Raw genomic sequence first — 20,209 nt, forward strand, 5'->3', positions numbered from 1 at the left:
ATATTTATTAAATCACAACATTTAAAAATAGGAAATAAATAAATAAATAAATAATATAATAAAAAAATTAAAAAATAAAAAAAAAACAAATTTAAAAAAAAAAAAACAAATAAATAAATAAAAATAACTATAATATAAAAAAATTTTATTTTTTTTAAATTTTATTTTTTTTAAAATTTAATTTTTTTATTTTAATTAAAAAATTTTAAATTACTGCGATTGGGCTTATACTTTTCGTTTATATTTATCTATTTCGAACACATTAGTTTAATCAAACATAAACATAATTATATAATTAAAAGAAATAATAAAATAAAAAAATGCATTTCAATAAATAAAGTAACATGTTGGTTTTGGTGGCAGGGCCGGTACATTAAACAATAATATTGTATATATAAATAATACACATTACTTTTTTTTTTTTTTTTTTTTTTTTAAACTATTCTATTTGTATTTTATATAAATTTTTAAAAGAATTATTTACTAATTAAAATTTTCTTTTTCTTTTTCTTATTTTTATATTTAACTTAATTTTCATTTATTTAATAATTTAATAATTTTTATTTCAAATAATTTTTCACACTCATTCACACCATTATAAATATATTAATAATACATATACAAATACATAATATATTTCCATAACAAAAAATTTTAATTTTTTTTAATTTTTTTTCTTTTTTTTAAAAATTTTTTTTAAATTTTTTTTCTTTTTTTTTTAATTTTTTTTAAATTTTTTTTTTTTTTTATTTATTTTTTTTTAAATATTATTTTTTTAAAATATAATTTTTTTTAATTATTATTTTTTTTATATTGTTTGAACTTAATTGATTTTTTTTTTTTTAAAAATATATTTTAAAATTATAAATCATATTCCAAAAAAAGTATATTATTAATCACAAATACTTTTATTATAAATAAACTATTGTTTTTTTTTTTTTTTTGGAATTTTTTTACATTACACTCCAGATCTTTTTATTATTAAAATTTTTTTAATAAGAAAAAGTATATTAAAAAAAAAAAAAAAAATAAAAAAAGAGTAATAAATTCTCACTAGAAATAATTACTACCCAATTTAAATTCATAAAGGCTTCAAAAAGTTAAAAGAGTTTAAATACGAAATTTTATATTATCCAAGTTTAGTTCCCGCCATATACAATTGTTTGGGTTTCCATATTAGTCAGGATCTAGTTGTTTGCCTAATAAGAAAAGATAAATAATGGATGATCAATTAATTGATAGAAGTTATTTTACAACACTTTATAAACAAATTAGATTACAAGAGTTTTTGGAAGTTGCTCATACCATTCTTCAAGATCGTTTAGAAAATGGTTATGGTAGAACAGTCAAGGGTGTTCCATTGGGTTGCTTACCAGTAGAGTTATTTAGAGAGCATTTTAGCAGCTTTAGATATTGGAGAAGTTATACAAAAGAACGTGTCGCCTACATTAATAATGAAAAAGTAAATGTTCAACATCTATACTTTACTTTTAATGCTAGATCTGGGTTCCCAACTCTCTCAAGCGGTAAAGATTGGGTCAGGAAAAAGGTTGAAAAGAGAGAGTCCCCATTTGGTTTTTTTATACACGAATATCAAAAGGTTACATTTATCATCAGCATTAGAGATACCCGTGTAGAATGTGATTTTAAGATGTCAACCGAAACCAAGGCCGATGATTATAACAATGCTAATCAACAAGGTGCTCCACAACAACAACCACAACAAGGTGCTCCACAACAACAACCACAACAACCACAACAACAACAACAGCAACCACAACAACAAATTCCCCAACAACAATCTATCCCTTTACAACAGCAGCAACAACAAATTCCACAGTTACAGCAATCATTACAACAACAACAACAAATTCCCCAACAATATCAACAACCTCAGGTTCAACAATATAATCAATTACAACAACCTTTACAACAACAACAATATTTACAACAACAAGGTTTAAACCAACCATTAGTATCTTCACCTACTCACCATTCACCAACTATAAAGCAAGATCCAATGGGTTATCCACAACAAAATTCAAATAGTAATGGTAATGCTACTGGTGTTTCACCACCACAAACTTCATCTCCAATTTCGGCAGTTGCTCCAGTCGTTTCCCCAATTCAATCAAATAATACATTAGTTGGAACAACTTCACCTCAATCAACTGCTCAACAAACTGACTCTCAACCAATTGTACCATTGAATCCACCAAATTAATTTAATACACTAACCAATAATTATAAATAATAAATAATAAACAAATAATATTTTTTTTAAAATTAATATTTTGTCCACTTTATTTGTTACAGCCTTTTTTTTTTTTTTTTAAAACTAAAAAAAAAATATTTAAAACATAAAACTTAAAAAAACTAAATAAAAAAAAAAAGTTTAAATAATTTATTATTAAATTGAGATAAATAAATAAAATTTTATTTATTTGAATTTTATTTATTTTGAATGTTTTTTTTAGGATAAAGATAATTGAATCTTATAATTTCTACTTTCTAAAAAATAAATTATCAATAAATATATAAAATTATTTTTATTTTTTATTTTTTATTTTTATTTTTTTCTAAAAAAAGTAATTTTTTTTTAAAAAAAGTAATTTTTTTTTAAATAAATTATTTTTAAAATAATTATTTTAAAATCTGTAAATTCAAAAAAGGACTTTTGATAATTTAAAACTTTTATAATAATCTAATAAATTATTTTATTTAATTTTCTTTTTTTTTAAACAGACAAAAAAAACTTATAAAGCTTAAAAAAAAAAAAACAATTCTTTTTTCATTCATTGTTTATACGTATATAAATAATAATATAATAATAATAATATCCTTAAATAAAATAATAATATTTGTTTTTTAAAATAAATAAAAATGACTTCATCATATAAAGTTTCAAAAGAACAAGGTAACACCTTTGTTTATGAACCAGCAAATTCACCAAACATCTTTAGTACTGCTGTTGAATCATCTCCAAAGCCATTAATGGCCAATGAAAAAGTTATAAAAACTGAAAAGAGTAAGCATAGTTAACTTTTTTTTTTAATAAAATAATATTAATTTTTTTCTAAATTATTATAATAGTTGTAGAAGAAAAGGTTTTCCAAAACAAAGCTCCAACAACTTTTGCATCAGCCAATACATTAGGTGCAGTTCCATTTTCAATTCCAACAGCACCACCAGCACCACCATTAAATAGATTACCAGTTAATACTTGGGGTCCACTTAATAAACAATTAACCGGTAAAATAGGTAATTTAAAAAAAGTTCAAACTAGAGAAACAACATTTGACCAATTAAAATATACTCTTTTCCCAGATGCTACCAAAGGAGGAAAAGGCTTCAACCAACCATTAAAACCAACTACTGCTGCCAACCCAACTGGTGGTAGTGCTGCTACAAAACCAGTTCCAAAAGATAGCGCTCTCCATAATTTGAACGATAAACCAGTTTCAATGACAAACAATAATGCCGGTACAACAGGTCCAAATTATAACAATCTTGGTTCCACCGCCACCAAACCAACTGCTACCAAAGCAGAAGCTGCCCACACTGGTGAACATTATACTGAACCACATAAACCATCTCAAATCAAACATGTTAAAGGCATACTCAAAGAAAAAGTTGGTCACCTTACAAAGAATGCAAGAATGGAATCAAATGGAAAGGCATTAGAAGCTCAATTTGAAAAAGAAAAGTTTGACTATCAAGCTTATCAACATAATGCTGGAAAATAAATAGATAAAAACTATTCATAAACATTCCTTTTTTGTAAATAAAAAAAAAAAAAAAAAAAAAAAAAAAATTTTAAATATCTTAAAATAAATAAATCATATAAATATTTTTTTAAACTCTAACCCAAATCTATTTTTAAAAAATATTGATTATTAAAAAAAACAAGAAGCACTATTTTTCTTTGAAATATTATTTTTCAAATATTTAAAAAATTATTTTTTTATTTTTTCCATTTTTTATTTTTTTCTATTTTTTTTATTTTGGTTTTTTTAAATTAAAAAATAAAACACATGGAATTAGATATTAAATTTTATAAGGGTTTGCTATTAAGTAAAGAGAATTTCGATACATTCGAAAAGACAGGATATAACAGCATAGAGTTAATTTTATTTAATGACGCATATCAGATACACAGAAAAACCAATATACCTTTAGAGTCAATTTATAGCATACAGACCAATTTATTAACTTTTTTTGGGTCAGTACCAACCAATGGTTATCAGTTTCATCTAGATTCTCAACAAAATAGTAATAGGTTTCCAAGTGGTATACAGGTATTAGATGATTTGCTTTTGGGTGAGGGATTTAACGGTGGAGAAATTTATGAAATCGTGGGACCATCCTCATGTGGCAAAACTCAAATTTCAATGTTGGCATCTTTAAATATATCTATGCAAAGTCCAAACAATAATATTATTTATATAGACAGCTCAAATTCATTTTCACCAAACAGATTGGTCGGAATTTATAAATCAAATAATAGTGACGAGACATTACCCTTAACAGATGATAGTAACAGTAAAACCAACGAGTTTTTAAATATTTTAGATAGAATTAAAGTTATAAATTGTTTCGACTCAATATCTTTAATGAATTTATTAAATAGTATAGAACATCATCTCATAAATAGGCAAGATTCAGAGAACAGGTTTTATAAAGATTTAAAAATGATTGTAATCGATTCAATTGGTACTATACTATCACCCATTATTGGTGGTAAGCAAACTCAAGGTCATTTTATAATGATGAATATTTCAAGACATCTGAAAGCAATCGCAAATGATTATCAAATTGTATTTTTAATTACAAATAATACTGTCAGCAACAGTAATAATAGCAACACTAATGGTGATAATAAAGCTGCTTTGGCCGAGTCTTGGGCTGTTGTTTCAAACCATCAATTAATGATAAACCATTTTTATTATGACGATGAAGAAGAGGAGCGATCAATTTATATAGAAAGATCAACAAGATATAAGGTAAATATTTATTATTATTACTATTCCATAAATATCCAAACGTCTATAGATGTATATACTAATTTAAATTATTTTAATAGAGAAAAGATTTGGTTAAGGCCTTTTCAATTATGGACGGTGGCATTTTTTAAAATATTATATGGCTAAATATAGTTATTAGTTTGTAAATAAACACTTTATTTTTAAAATTTAAAAATAATTTTATTTATTTTTTTTTAATTTTTTCGTTTTATTTTTTTAATTTTATTTTTTTGTTTTTTTATTTTTAATTTTTTTTTGATAAAATTAAATGAAAAGAATCATTAGAATGTCAACAACAGCAATAACAAACAATAGTAATATAATTAACAATAATCATCAAACTTTTTATATAAAAAATAATCCAATAAATATAAATTTAATAGAAGAAAAAGAATATTTAAGGAAATATTTGGTTTTGAGTAGATACTTAGATACAAAATCAGCAAGTGTACAGTTTAATAGCTATGAAACAAGACCAATACATATACAGATACAAGATGGACCAGATGATCCAAATAAATTTGCAATTACACAGCCTATGGATGTTGAAACATTACAATTAAATAAAGAAAAGGGTTTAATTGATAAATTTGGTGTTTACCGTGATGTATATTGTATGGATGCTGTTCAATGGTTAAATAATAATGCAATTGACCCAAATACAAGTGTTATAACATCGTTACCTGATATCACAGAGGTTTCAGGTTTTACACTCGAGCAATATAAACAATGGTTTACAAATACTGTACAATTAATTGCCTCAAAGGTTTGTAACCCTATTTCTATTATAGCTTGGCAGTTTCATTAGTTAACTAATTTTTTTCTTTTAATTTTCTAGTTAAGTGATAATAATGTTGGTATTGTTTATCAAACAGATATTAAATATCATTGGAAACATGATAGAAGTTTAATTGAAGAGTATATTGACAAAGGTTATTTAGCAATGAAAGGTATAGAGGCAGCAGGATGCAAGGTAGTTTGGCATAAAATTATGGCAGCAAGTGATTTAACAAAAATGATTATCACAAAAAATAAATCATCATTTACACATATGATTTGTTTTGCTAAACAACCAACAAACATTAAATATCAAGATAATACACCAGATATAAACACAAGAGGTGATATGGTTTGGTCCAGAGCTATGGGTTTAAATGCTTGTGAAATTTCAACATCTTATGTACGTGGTATTGGTTCACATACTGTATTGGATCCATTTTGCGGTAAGGGTTCAGTTTTAGCTGTTGCAAATGTATATGGTTTAAATGGAATTGGTATAGATCTTTCAACATCAAAATTCCGTAATAGTTTTAATTTACAATTAGATTCAGAAACAATAAAGAAATTTTCCTCAAACGTTTGGAAGCAATCAAATAACTATAAAAATAAAGAAAAAGAAGATGAAAAGGTTGATCAACAATAGTTTTCAATTTGAAAATAATTAAAAACAGTTTTTTTTACAGTTTTTTTTTTTTTTTTTTAATAAAATATTTAACTCAGTTTTCTAAATAAAAAGAAATTATATTAGAATTATTTTAGAATTGATTTTGGTAAATGAAACAAATAAAATATTTATTTGTTTTTTAATTGTGATATTATTTATTAAATTTAGTTTTAATAGTTTGGAATATCATGTGATATTAGTCACTAATTTGCTTTATATTATTGAGTCGATTTTCATATGAGGCACCTGTTAGTTTTAAGAAAACTTGTTCAAGTGAGGTTTGGGAAACTGAGTAGTCATCTAAAATTGAACCAAGGTCGTTTTGAAGGATATGGAATATTTCTGAAACTTTTAATTGTTGGTTTTGTAGTTCAAAGGAGGCTATTAAATCATGTTGGTCAATGACTTTTGCATTTGGGAAATATTTTAGTATTTGTTGGACTCCACCTTCTAAAAACTCCTTTTTAAATTTAACATCGAATGAATATCCCGAACCAAATTTATTTTTTACATGCTGAATCGAACCTAAACACATAAATTTACCTTCCTTCATAATTGTTACCCTACCTGTGAATTAATAAAGAAATGTTAGAAAAAATTAGGTGTAGTTAATTTTTTATAAAAATATTTACCACATAGTGCTTGACACTCCTCCATTGAATGGGTTGTTATAATAATACTTGATACTTTGCTAAGTTCACTTACAACATTCCATAGGTAACGACGTACTACGGGATCACAACCAGTACTAAAATTTGAATAAAAAAAATATTAATAAATTAGAAAATATTTTATAGTTATAGAGTTTCCTGTTACTACAAACCTTGGTTCATCTAAATAACAAAGGGCTGGTGCACCAAGCATGGCAATTGATAATGATAGTTTTCTTTTATTGCCACCTGAATATCCACCACAATTACTATTTGCAATACGATTTAAATCCATCATTTTAATGAATGATTCTACAACATTTGAAATCTTTTCTTCAGGTATTCCTTTAATTCTACAGTAAAGCCATAGTTGCTCTCTTGCAGATAACAGTACTGATAGAGCATCAAATTGTGGGCAATATGCAATGTTTGAAAGTGCTTGAGATCTTTGGGTTATTAAATCAAAACCATTTATTAAAATTTCACCCGAAGTTGGTACAATATCACCACAAAGTGCTGAAAGAGTTGTTGTTTTACCTGCACCATTTAAACCTAATAAACCAAATGTTTGGCCCCGTGGTATACCTAAAGTAGTATTGTAAACTGCAATTTTATCTGGATTTTTACCTTTTCCTGGGAACATTTTATAAAGACCTTTAATTTGAACTACTTCATCTTGAGGTGAGAGTTTTTCTAACCTTGCTCTTTCGTCAGTTACATCTGAATCTTCATCTGGTGGAGGTAGTGGGGCTGGAACATTTTTGGGATTCTTTAAGTAACCTTTAATTTCTGGCGAATAATCTAATAATAAAATCCAAGGTATCCAAATTAGGCAGTGAAGTGCTAAAATTATAACTGGAAGTGAGCCTGCTTTAAATGCCCAATAATCATCAATTTTGGACTGTCCTAATCTAAGTGAACCGGGAAAATCGGAAACTAAAAGTAATATCTTTGAGAATGCGAAAATAGGTGAAACAATGCAAAAGATAATATCTAAAATATCTGATATATCTTGAAGGACTTCTTTTTGTTTAACAATAACTTGAATACGTAATACTAAAACAATAACTAGTAGTACTACACCAACACCGATATGAATGGCTGAAATTGCTCCAGTTGCTTTGGCATGAGTGGTAAATTTATAAGAGAGTAGATAGGAAAGTGGTATTATACAGATGCATAATAGTACCAATCCAACAAAAAATAGCCCAAAGTTGTCTTTGTATTTATCGTTGGTCTGGGTTAATAGTATACATGTTATTAAAATTAAAATAGAGACAAAGATATAGTCCCATATTAAATTTGTAACCCAGTAGATATACTTCTTGCATCCAGATATATAAAGTAATCTTTTGACACGGCTCATACGTTCTTGAGCTACATTACCAGCAAAGCTACCCCCCATTAATCCAAAGCCTCCACATATTATAACGACATAGTAAACAACAGATTTAATGTTCATTCCTTGTGCAGCTTTGTCCCAATCAGTTAAAACATGGTTAAATGGCATACTTGTTAATTGAATACCAATGTCGGTATGGTTTCTTAATATTGCATCATTTACTAAATTGATATATGCTGATCCTGAGTGAACTCTCTTTGGATTTAAACCAACTTTATAAGAGATGAATGGATCTTGAATAATTGAAGAGTAAAGTGATATTGAACCTGCAGTTTTTTTGTAATTTTCAATCAAGAATTGTTTCATTTCTTCAGTATCTTGATTTTTTATTTGGACAAATTCATCAGAGTAAGGGCTCGAAGATTTTAGTAGCTTGTAGTCATTTTCACTTAGTGCTTGAATTGGAACCTGATTGTTTGGACCAAACATACCAACATTCATTACTAGAGGAGTTGTAACTTGGTTATAGATTAAAAACTCTTCATCCATGACTTTTAATAAAATTATAGAGCCGACAATAAACAGAAGAGGTAAAATAATAGTTAAAAATAAAGATTTGATATCCTTGAGCGAGGTTCGGATACGCTTAATTAATAAACCTTTTAATTGTTGCTTTGCAGTGATACCATTTGGGGCGGTTGCAATATTGGCCTTTAATGTTTCTTGACTGATATCTTCACCATTTTTTGTAATTTGTTCTAAAAAGTTTTCATTTGAAGCTTCATGACCAATTTTCAAAAATACCTCTTCTAATGTTGTTACTGAAATACCATATGTTGAAATACCAAACTCTTCAATCATTTCATCAAATTCTCTAAAAAAATTTGAAAATTCTTTTACACTCGAAGTGGGAAATCTATAACTTAGTTCACCACCAGCATCTGATAAGACTGTTGCTTCTGGGATAAATCCTTGCACAAACCTTGTAACACGGTCGGTATTAAATTGGTTAATTGTTGATAAAGTTTTGCTGCAGGTCAATAGATATCCACATCCATATTTTTGCTTTAAGAATAAACTTGAACCATCACATTTTAATTTGCCAAAAGATATAATTGCAATTCTATCACCTAAAATTTCTGCTTCATCCATATAATGTGTTGTTAAAATAATGGTTCTGCCTTTTTTATATTTTAATAGGAAGTCCCAAACACCACGACGGCTTAATGGGTCCATACCACTTGTTGGTTCATCCAATATACACACAGTACTACGGCCAATAAAAGCAATACCCAAACATAGTTTTCTCTTTTGACCACCCGATAGTGATGAGGCTGGGGAATGAATTTTCTCACCTAAACCAACTTCAATTGCCATTTTTTCAGCTTCTCTTTTTATGCCCTTTGTAATGCCTTTTAAAGTTGCATAGATGACTAAATGTTCTAATACACTCAATTGACCCCATATTACATCAGTTTGTAAACATATTCCTAATGATCTTCTAACTTTGCTCATTTGATTTCTTATGTCATTGCCTTGGATTGAAGCTGTACCACAAGTTGGTTCAATTAAACCTGTTAACATTCCAATAGTAGTTGACTAAAATAAAAAGTTATATTAATATTTAAACTAAAATTCTTTATGATTTTTATTATTTTTAGTTCTTACTTTACCACTGCCATTGGGACCTAAAAAGGCATGAATTTGATCTTGAAATACTTCCAAATTTAAATCATTTACTGCAACTCTTAAACCATCACCTGTTTGAAATTCTTTTCTTAAATTCTTTATTGATACGGTTACATTGTTTTTTATATCCATTGGTATTAATTCTACATCGTCGTTTTGTTTTGTTTCTAAATCTATAGATTCATCACTAACACTAGTTCCAAGCCAATAAGATTTTGTGAAAATAAAGTTCCATTTCTTTTTTGTTCCAAATTCACTTGGTATAGTATTATCCAAATAAAATATTAAAAAAATATAAAGGAAAATATCTAAAATTAGCATTCCTATTACTTGACTATTTGATAAAATAAAAATTAGTATACAGTTTAAGAGTTATTACTAATTAATAGTTGGTATACATACTTTTCGCTTAATAGATAGTTCCAATTTACATTTAATATTAAAGTTAAATCTCGAACTGCCATCATGTGAAATGAACATGCAATTGCGATTGGAGAGACTAAAGATAACAATAATTTTACAGAGGGGCTAAATTCGAGGTAAGATATAAAAATTCCAATTAAATTGAGGGCCAATACTATTATAAATGATATTAAACCTGCAAACCTTGATTTGTCAAAAAACATACCCATCACCATAGCAAGAAGTAGCAGAGATATGACATAAAGAATGAGAGTTACTATAACTACAATCCATGATGTATGGTATACAACTTGAGAACCTTTGAGAATTAGACAAATAATTAAAGAAACTGGCACCGCAGTAACTAGAGAGGTTATCATCCAACTGAGAAAATAGGCCAAGTCATTTAAACCCATCATTTTCATAGCTTCCCTTATTTTTTGTTCTTTTTCAAATACTACGTCGGTAATTAAACGGAAACCAAATATAAAAAGACCAGCAGTAACAAAAATTGAACCTGCATTTTTAAAAACTTGGTCTCTGCCATCTATCCATTTTTCCCATTGCTTTACATAAGGATCTGGGAATAATTGGGCTGTAATATTTAGAGATTTATTTAAACCAAAGAATCCGAAAATAGCTTGATCCATTGCACTTTGAATTTTAGTAAATTTTCCTCTGACATAAACCAAACCATTTTCATTCTTTACTTCTTGCTCTTCGTTATTTAATGTTTCATCGCTATCCAGCCTTATGTTATATTTAAATGGTGTATCTTTTGAAGCTAATGAGGAATCTGGGAACCATATTCCACCATAAACTTGTTTCGAATTCTCTTTAAAATAATCCTCCATCTGCTTTTTATTATTAATCTCTAAAAAGTATGAATCTTCTATCGAATCTAAACCCTGGTCTACATTGATGGAATTTCTAACCAATTTCAATTGATTCTTTAAAACCTGTATAACCCCTTCTTGCTGTATCGTTAAACTGCCATCTGGATTACCATATATTAATTTACTACTATTATTTAATTGAAAATACATGCTATTAAAACCATTTAAACTATAAATATTATCTCCTGCCTTAAAAGAGTTTATCATAACTATGAGTAATAAAAAATTCTATTGTTAATAAATGAGAGTATTGTTTAATAATACATTATACTCATACTTACATAATATTGCAAATAGAACCATTACAATGATTATAGGGAATAGACATTCACATATTAGACCACATTTGCTTTTACTCTTTAGCATTAAATTCTTTTTTATTAAAGTTTTTAATTGTACATTAAATTCTCCCATTTCTTTATATATATATAAAATATAGTTTGTTTTATAAATTTGTTTTTGGCATATATAAAAAAGATATTATTTTGCTGTATTAAATAGTTTGTATTGTTTTATATTTTTTATATTTATGATGTTTATTATTACACTGGTGCATGCACCACCTACACAAAATTATTATTGTTTTTGGGGCGAAGCAATAAATAAAAGAAAAGATAAATTTAAAATTATACTTTAAAAAATTAAATAATATAAAATTTAAAAAAAAAAAAAAAACAAAAACAAATATTTTATATTAACAACAAAAAAAATATATTGAAATTGCTAAATATATTAAAAAAAAAATAGCAAGTAAAATTATTTTTTTTGATGGTGTGGTGGTTATTTATATCTATTATATTATATGTAATAAAGATACATAAATTAGAGTTTATGTTATATTAAAAAAACAAAATAATAGTGTGAAGTGTGTAGTGTGTATGTTAAAATTTTATCTATTTGTGTGTGTGGTGAATATATTTATTAATTTACTTTTTTAATAAATAAAAAAATAATAAAATAAAATAAAATTATTTTGTTACACAAAGATTTTATTTATAAATATTTATCTATATAACTGTACTGTTTATTTACTTTTTTGATCACAATTATATAAATTATTATTATTACTATATTATTATTATTATTATTATTATTATTATTATTATTATTATTATTTTATTTGTGTTGACTCTTTATTGATTATTGTTAATTGAATTTTGATTGATAAGCAATAATTATTTATATTTTTTTTTTTTTCATTTCTTTCATTTTTTTTTTTTTTGTATTTATTTTATTTTACAACTATTATTTGTGGTTAAATTTATATTGTTGATGTTAACGTTTGTTTTTCTTTTTTTGTTCTATTTTTAATTTTAATTTGAAATATAAAAATATTATTTATTATAAAAAGGGTATTTATTATTTTTTTGTGGGAAAAAACCCCATAACTTATTGATATGAGGCACACAAATAAACACACACAACACAATGTTTTCATCATAATTTAATAAAAAAATTAAAATTTTGATGATTCTTTACATGAATAGCTTTGCCAATTTTAAATTTTGTGGGGGTGTGGGTATTGCATTTTGTTGAATATAGTTATTTTTTTATGTCATGATACAATTAAATTTAAAAAAAAATAAAATTAAAACAAAGTCAGTTGTTTAGTTGAAATGTGATTATGTTTAGATAGTTAAAAAAAAAAAAAACAAAGGGTTAAACACAACACACAGGATAAAAATAAATTAAAAAAAAAAAAAATAATTAAAAATTTTGATTTATTTTTTTTATTTTTTTTAAATTTTCTTTTTTTTAAATTTTCTTTTTTTTAATTAATTTATTTTTTTTCATTTTTTTTCATTTTTTGTTTTTAGGGAATAATTACGAATTACATACCCAACTAGTATATATAAAAAGATGACATTCGACTATAAATTAAAACTTGAAAATGCATCACAATTAGTTATCGTTTCAAAAAACAAACCATTTTTAGTTGGTAAAGAAATGAGCGATGTATGTAAACAACCAAGGTTTTTAAATTTAATATTATATTTACTAACATTAAAATTTTAAATCTAGATTGAAATTTTAGAAAATGGAACTATTATCATTAATAATGATGGTATTATTCACGATATTGGATCATCAAAAGAAATGGAAGAAAAATACAATGGAAAAACATTTGAAAATATTATAGATTGTAATGGTAGAGCAGTATTACCAGGTTTTGTAGATGGTCACACACATCCAGTATTTAGCGGAGATCGTGTACACGAGTTTGCAATGAAGTTAGCAGGTGCTACTTATTTAGAAGTTCAAAAAGCAGGTGGTGGTATTACATTCACAGTAAATCATACTAGAAACAGCACAGAACAAGAATTGTATGATTTATTAATTCCAAGATTAGATAGAATGTTAAAGAGTGGAACTACATTAATTGAGGCAAAGAGTGGTTATGGTTTGGAAACAGAAACAGAAATGAAAATGTTAAAGGTTTTACATAATGCCGCAAAGAAGCATCCAGTAGAAATTGTATCAACCTATCTTGGTGGTCACTCAATTCCAAAGGGATCAACTGCCCACGAAGCTACCCAAGATATCATCAATAAACAATTACCAGAATTAAAGAGATTAAAAGATGCTGGTGAAATCTCACCAAGCAATATCGATGTATTCTTAGAAAAGGGATTCTTTGAATATGAAGACACAAAGAAAATATTAGAAGCTGGTAAACAATTAGGTTTAGAATTAAATTTCCACGGTGACGAATTATCATACATGAAATCTGGTGAATTAGCTGGTGAATTGGGTGCCAGAGCTATCAGCCATTTAGAAAAAGTCAGTGAAGAAGGTATGAAAACTATGGCCGCTACACCAACATTTGCTGTCCTCTTACCAACCACCGCATATATTCTTAGATTAGAATGCCCACCAGCACGTAGAATGATCGAATTGGGTGTACCAGTTGCCCTTGGTAGTGACTTTAATCCAAATGCCCATTGCTTATCAATGCCATTCGTTATGAACTTAGCCTGTGTCTTAATGAAAATGAATATGAACGAAGCTTTAGTCGCTGCTACCATCAATGCTGCAGCTTCCATTAACAAATCTTCAACTCATGGATCTTTAGAGGTTGGTAAATTTGCAGATTTCGTTATTTTAAATTCAAGTAAATGGGAACACATTATTTACGAATTAGTCGATCCACCAATTTCCCATGTTGTTAAAAAAGGTAGTTTAGTTTTTAGCAATAAGGATTGTTAAGGTAATAAAATATTTCAAAACGAAGCCCTATTGTGTTATTTCTTTTTTTTTTTTTTTCCCCAATTTTTTTCAAATTTATAAATTATATTTTTTTTTTTTTCAAATTTTATTTACTTCCAATTGTTTTATTTTTTAAACAAAACTACCTATAAAAAATGTAGATGTGTAGATTCAATTTAATTAAAATAAATATTTTTAAAAAATATACATTTTTATAATAAGATATACAGAGATCTTTAATTATAAAAATAAAATAATAAAATAAAAAATAATAAAATAATAAAATAAAAATAATAATAAAAATAATAATAATTTAAAAATATTAAACATTAGTTTTTATATTTGGCTATTTTATAATAACTATTTTACTATGTTAAAAAGTGAATCCTCCTCTTCATTACAACTAATAGATTTTGAATGTTTGATATATCAAAAAAAATTTAGTTTTTATTTTAAAAGATCAATTACAAATATTGAAGATTTAAAAGAAAAAATTATTGAAGATCTAGATTTAAAAATATCAACTGCATTATTATTTTTATATGATAATAGAGAAGATTGCGAATCAGATAAAGAAGAAGCATTTGATATAAATAAAAAATACTCTGTGATTTATATTAAAGTTTTACGTAAGTACAACTATACTTGCCATACAAATTAATTAAAAGTTTTAAATAACATTTTGTTTTTTAATATATTAATATATAGCATGCGAAAATATTTTCAAAAGCTTATTACCCCCATTAGGTATACCCAAAAGGCCTTTATCCAGACCCTCAATTAATTTCAAACATCAACCAGCAACTTTAGAGGTTCATTATTTTTCATGTTTAAAGAATCAAAAAGTTAAAACTCTTTATAGTAATTTATGGAGTTTATTAAGTCTCAGCAGAGAGTCCAGTCTCTCATATAGTAATGAATATGAAGTTGGTAATTATGTAACAAGTGTAGTTCAAGATATTATATTTTCTAGTGGTGATCAAATTAAAGCGAAATGTATAAGAGAAATCGAAGTTAGTGGTTTAGAGCCAGATGTATGGATCGTTTCAAGTGCCTCAAGTTTACCAGTTGGTGTAATTCAATTTAAAAAGCCCTTTGATTCAATTATAGATCATCAGAGAATCCATGGTGAAATTTTCGATTATTTGTTAAAGCTAAGAGAAATGTATGGAATAATATATGGTTTCGGAATTGTTAGTACATATAGAAAATGGAGGATTTATTGGTTACCCGAGGCAGATAATGTAGCAAAATCAGATACCTTACTTAAAGATACCCAATCAAAAACTGAAATTAGTGCTCCAACCGTAATACCATGTGAAACAATTAAAGTTATGGATGAAGAGACCTTAAAAAAATCAGATATCACTCAAAAACAATATCAAGATCAGCAATATATAAGCCAACAGAACCAGTTCCAGCAAAGAATCCAAAATGAAGAACAAGAATCAGTTCGACAACATATCAAATATCAAAAAGAACAGCAGTTTCAAAAGGAATTTCATAAGCAACAACTCTTTTCTTCTAATCAACCATATTTGCAATCCTCAATGAATCGTTTGGTTTATGGGACAGAGGCCTTTGATTATTCCTCAAACCAATTACCAATGGTTTTACTTTCAGCTGTTAAGAAAATGTATTTTTCTGATAGAAAAAGCCATGTTCCTCTACTTGACAGTAAAAGAATGTATATTCATATAATTAAAGACTCTTGGTATTGGGCTGATATACACATCGAATCTCTAAAATACATAATAGATTTAGACTTTAATTCGATCAAAGCCGCAATTGTTCTTTTAGATTTAGGTGGTGGGGCACATGGAAGAGTTTGGCTATGTTGCTCTTTAGATGGTTATGTATTTGTTTTAAAATTTTCAGCAGAGGAAACCATTTCAGAATTAATAAAAGAATCAAAAAATTGGAAAATATTTTGGGATTTTAATACAATGGTAATTTAATTTATTTAAATATTTTAGAAATAACATTATTAAGATTAGTAATATTTAATTTTTCAATTAGGTTGAAACATGGAACGACAGAACAGCACTAATGATGCCATTTTTATTACCAGCTACAGAAGACGATTGGAAAGATAAACAATTTGTCGAAAGAGTATCTGATACTATAAAACAACTAGCAGTCAATGGTCTTTATCACCAAGATTTAAGAAAGAGACATGTTGGGAAATATATAGATAAAAAGAAACAAACTAAAATAGCTTTTTTTGATCTCTCCTTATGTGAAGCCAATAGAAAAGATAAAAAAGAAATTGAAATTTTAATGAAAAACAGTCTCTTTGATAATAACTATCATATTTTAGAAATAAATTAATTGTAAATAAATCTCATAGTTTTTTTTCTTTTATTCTTTTTTTTTTCATTAATATATACACAATTGTTTTTCTTTTTTTAAATTATTTAAATTTTAAACAATTTAAAAATAAACATTGTTATTTTAATTATATTTTAAATAATTCAATTTAAATAAAAAATATTTTTCTAATATTTAAAAAAATTAATAAATATAAAAAAAATAATTTAACATTATTACTATTTTATTATTTTTAGATTTATTAATAATTTAATTATAAAATAATAAAATAGTAATAATGTTAAAAAATAATATAGATAATAGTATCATTCTTAATAAAAATAACAATGAAATTACAATTCTCCCAAACCCATTACTATATGATTGTTTAATATTTTATAATAAACTAAAATGCCCTTTTAAAGGATATATCTCAAGTTTAATGGAGTTAAAAGAAAAGATTATTAAAGATACTGAACTAAACATCTCACCTTCATTATTACTGATATATCATAATAAAGACGATTGCAACTCAAGTAATGAAGAATCTTTTGATTTGAGAAAAAAAAACCAAAATATTTTTATAAAAACTCTGCGTAGGTTATAGTTTTAAAAAAAAATAAAAAATTATTAAATCTAATTATCTCTTTTTTATGTAGCATGTGAAAATATATTTTTAAATTTATTACCTCCTTTATGTGGGCCATTGAGAGAGCAACCATTTTTAAAACAAGTTATCAATATACATCATCAACCTGCTTATTTAAAACAATTTAAATTTACCTGTTTAAAAAACCAAAAATTAAAAATTTATTATAGCAGCTTGTGGTTGTTTTTAAATTTGGCAAAGGAGACAAAGCTATGGTATACCAATGAAAATGATATCGCAAGTCATGTCGCTATGGTCATAAGAGATATTCTTGCTGGTGGTCAAATAAAAGCAGAATGTAAAGTTGAAATTGGTATTTATAGTGTAACTTCAATTATATGGTTAATTTCAAATTCTTATGGTTTACCAATTGGGATTGTTCAATTTAAAAAACCAAATGAAATAGTTTTAAACAATCCATTTGTCTGTGGAGAGTTGTTAAACTACATGCTTATTTTAAAAGAAATGTATGGTCAAAAGAATGTGTTTGGTATTTCTACAACATATAACCAATGGAGGATATACTGGTTACCTGATTCCGAAGCTGACCAAGATGATTTAATTTCAAAAACTGAATCTAACACCAAATTGGAGTATCCATCATTGATACCAATTGAAAATAATCTTAATGAGCCAATTGAATATAGTAAAGATAGTCATAATATATATCCACAGTCTATAAATAGAGTAATTTACGGCACAAAGTTATATAATTTTTCATCAGAAGAACTACCAATGGTTTTACTATCAACCTTAAAGAAGATGTTTTACTCTGAAAGAAAACCTGAGATTGAATTACTCGACAAAAAAAGATTGTATATGCAAATTGATAAATATAATTGGTATTGGGTCAATATTAGAATTGATTCTCTAAAATATTTAATCAATTTAAATTTTGATATGGTTAGAGCTGCAGTTGTCTTATTAGACTTAAGTGAAAAGAGTGGAAAGGTATGGTTATGTTCCACTGTTGATGGATATGTTTTTGTATTAAAATTTTCATCAGGGGAAAATTTTACTGAAACTGGGGAAGAACTTAAAAATGAATCAATGTTTTGGAAATTATTTTGGGATTTCAATGCAAAAGTAATTTATTGGTTTTTTATTATTACTATTTTTTTAATTGAAATATAAATTTTAACTCCTTTTTTAAAATTTAGGTTAATATTTTTAATAATAGACCAGCTTTAATGATGCCATTTTTGTTAAAAGCATCAGAAGATGATTGGAAAAATGATGAATTTGTTAATCAAGTTTTATCTACAATATCCAATTTAGCATCAAATGGAAACTACTATCATTGTTTGTCCAAAAGAAAAGTTGGGAAATATATAGATAAAAATAATAAAAAAAATGTTGCTTTCTTTGATCTCTCTTTTTGTGAATATAATAGAAATGATAAAAAAGAAATTGAAAATTTGATGAAAAATAGTCTTTTTAATACCTGTTAATTATTTTTAAATGAAAATAATATTTTAATGAATAAAAATAAAAAAATAATTTAATAATTTAATAAACATGTTGTGTAATAATTATTATTTTTTATTAATAAAAAAAGTTATCTAAAGATTTTTTTTTTTTTTTTTTTGGATATTTTTTTTTTTTTTTTTTTTTTTTTCTTTTAAAATAAATTAAAAACCCATTCAGTTATTTGAATAAAAATTAATTTTATAATTTTTTTAAAAAAATAAAAATAAAAAATAAAAAAAAAAAGTTTTTATTGCATTGTAAAAAATTTAATTTTTAAAATATAAATAAATATAATTTTTAGTTTCTATAACACAAAAACAAATATGTCAGGAACCAAATCATTAACATCTAAATTTGAACAGTAAGTATATTTTATATTTTTAAAAGTATAAAAGTATTAATCTTAATATTAATATTTTCTTCTTTCTAAAGAGAAATAAAAGACGCTAACGAAGTAAAGACAAGTGGCAAAAAAGAAAGAGTATGGACTCCACATTCTGATGACTCATACACAGTACAAACTAAATTAAAATCTCCACAAGGTCCACCACCAAAGAGATCAATTGCTTCACTTCCATAAAACTATATAATTTATAAAATTCATTCATTAACCAAAACATTATATTATTAAATGTAAATAAATTAAACCTAAATAAATAATATCTGTATTTGTTTTTCTCAATTTTCTTAAAAAAAAATATTTATTTATTTATTTATTTATTGCTTTTTAAATTCGAAAAGGGATTTATGGGAATATCTACTTGCAAAAAGAACTTGATAAATAACATCTAGGAATTTAGCTTGATTACAACTATCAAACAATTGTTTAGTGTTTAATTTTAATATTTCTAAATCTTCTGAGCAATAGTTAATTGAAGTATTGATATTGAATCTTGATAATTTTGAATCACTTGTTTTATTTAAATTTAAAAATAAATTTGAGATAAACTCGAAAAGAAAATCGAAGGGACCAAGGCCAATAGTAAGATCGATTAGATTTCTAGAGCATAAAAACAAGGAGACTAATTCTTCAAACATCAAATTACTTATTCTGGATGGATGCACTGTGCTGTTACAATAATGATTAAATTTAATGATTTGCAGAGTTTTATCATCTTCTTTAAAA

The 20,209-nt window shown here is 25.5% G+C and overlaps 6 protein-coding genes across 6 annotated transcripts in view; 5 read left to right on the forward strand and 1 right to left on the reverse strand.

Moving 5' to 3' along the window:
* Positions 1 to 1,711: 1,711 nt before the first annotated feature.
* On the forward strand, positions 1,712 to 6,411 carry DICPUDRAFT_50950 (uncharacterized protein; the record flags this gene model as incomplete). The annotated part of the gene is made up of 3 exons (XM_003293358.1): positions 1,712 to 1,839; positions 5,531 to 5,790; positions 5,863 to 6,411. Coding segments are annotated over exons 2-3 (777 nt in total), but the record flags the coding sequence as incomplete, so codon positions are not given.
* A 156-nt stretch (positions 6,412 to 6,567) lies between these two features.
* On the reverse strand, positions 6,568 to 12,574 carry ABCA3 (uncharacterized protein). Its single transcript, XM_003293365.1, has 6 exons — positions 11,729 to 12,574; positions 10,552 to 11,656; positions 10,129 to 10,483; positions 7,292 to 10,059; positions 7,101 to 7,216; positions 6,568 to 7,035 (listed from the first exon to the last, which is right to left on the reverse strand). Exons 1-6 carry the CDS (start codon positions 11,859 to 11,861, stop codon positions 6,665 to 6,667), a joined length of 4,848 nt encoding a protein of 1,615 aa, XP_003293413.1. The 5' UTR covers positions 11,862 to 12,574; the 3' UTR covers positions 6,568 to 6,664.
* A 714-nt stretch (positions 12,575 to 13,288) lies between these two features.
* Positions 13,289 to 14,676, forward strand: DICPUDRAFT_58479 (uncharacterized protein). Its single transcript, XM_003293359.1, has 2 exons — positions 13,289 to 13,403; positions 13,470 to 14,676. Exons 1-2 carry the CDS (start codon positions 13,308 to 13,310, stop codon positions 14,652 to 14,654), a joined length of 1,281 nt encoding a protein of 426 aa, XP_003293407.1. The 5' UTR covers positions 13,289 to 13,307; the 3' UTR covers positions 14,655 to 14,676.
* Positions 14,677 to 16,288: 1,612 nt separating this feature from the next.
* Positions 16,289 to 16,985, forward strand: DICPUDRAFT_41971 (uncharacterized protein; the record flags this gene model as incomplete). The annotated part of the gene is made up of 2 exons (XM_003293360.1): positions 16,289 to 16,603; positions 16,674 to 16,985. The coding sequence occupies 2 exons, from the start codon at positions 16,289 to 16,291 to the stop codon at positions 16,983 to 16,985; spliced, it is 627 nt and encodes a 208-aa protein (XP_003293408.1).
* Positions 16,986 to 17,262: 277 nt separating this feature from the next.
* Positions 17,263 to 19,064, forward strand: DICPUDRAFT_158253 (uncharacterized protein; the record flags this gene model as incomplete). Its single annotated transcript, XM_003293361.1, has 3 exons — positions 17,263 to 17,500; positions 17,624 to 18,699; positions 18,774 to 19,064. The coding sequence occupies 3 exons, from the start codon at positions 17,263 to 17,265 to the stop codon at positions 19,062 to 19,064; spliced, it is 1,605 nt and encodes a 534-aa protein (XP_003293409.1).
* A 342-nt stretch (positions 19,065 to 19,406) lies between these two features.
* The window catches only part of DICPUDRAFT_41979 (uncharacterized protein), a gene marked incomplete at both ends in the record, with an annotated part of 1,269 nt that continues 466 nt past the window's right edge, over positions 19,407 to 20,209 (forward strand). Inside the window, one exon of the mRNA XM_003293362.1 lies at positions 19,407 to 19,444. Within this exon, the coding sequence (XP_003293410.1) occupies positions 19,407 to 19,444 (38 nt within the window). The remainder of the gene's footprint in view (positions 19,445 to 20,209) is intronic.

The sequence above is a fragment of the Dictyostelium purpureum genome (assembly GCF_000190715.1).
Source record: "Dictyostelium purpureum unplaced genomic scaffold DICPUscaffold_423, whole genome shotgun sequence".
NCBI classification, from domain to species: Eukaryota; Evosea; class Eumycetozoa; order Dictyosteliales; family Dictyosteliaceae; genus Dictyostelium; species Dictyostelium purpureum.

Excerpts from the sequence above, each read along its gene's own strand:
- DICPUDRAFT_58479 (XM_003293359.1), top strand. The coding sequence starts at position 13,308 with ATGACATTCGACTATAAATTAAAACTTGAAAATGCATCACAATTAGTT. Across the intron at positions 13,404-13,469 it reads TTGGTAAAGAAATGAGCGAT|ATTGAAATTTTAGAAAATGG; the intron begins GTATGTAAACAA and ends TTTTAAATCTAG.
- ABCA3 (XM_003293365.1), bottom strand. The coding sequence starts at position 11,861 with ATGGGAGAATTTAATGTACAATTAAAAACTTTAATAAAAAAGAATTTA. Across the intron at positions 11,657-11,728 it reads GGTTCTATTTGCAATATTAT|TTATGATAAACTCTTTTAAG; the intron begins GTAAGTATGAGT and ends TATTACTCATAG. Across the intron at positions 10,484-10,551 it reads AACTATCTATTAAGCGAAAA|TCAAGTAATAGGAATGCTAA; the intron begins GTATGTATACCA and ends TTTATCAAATAG.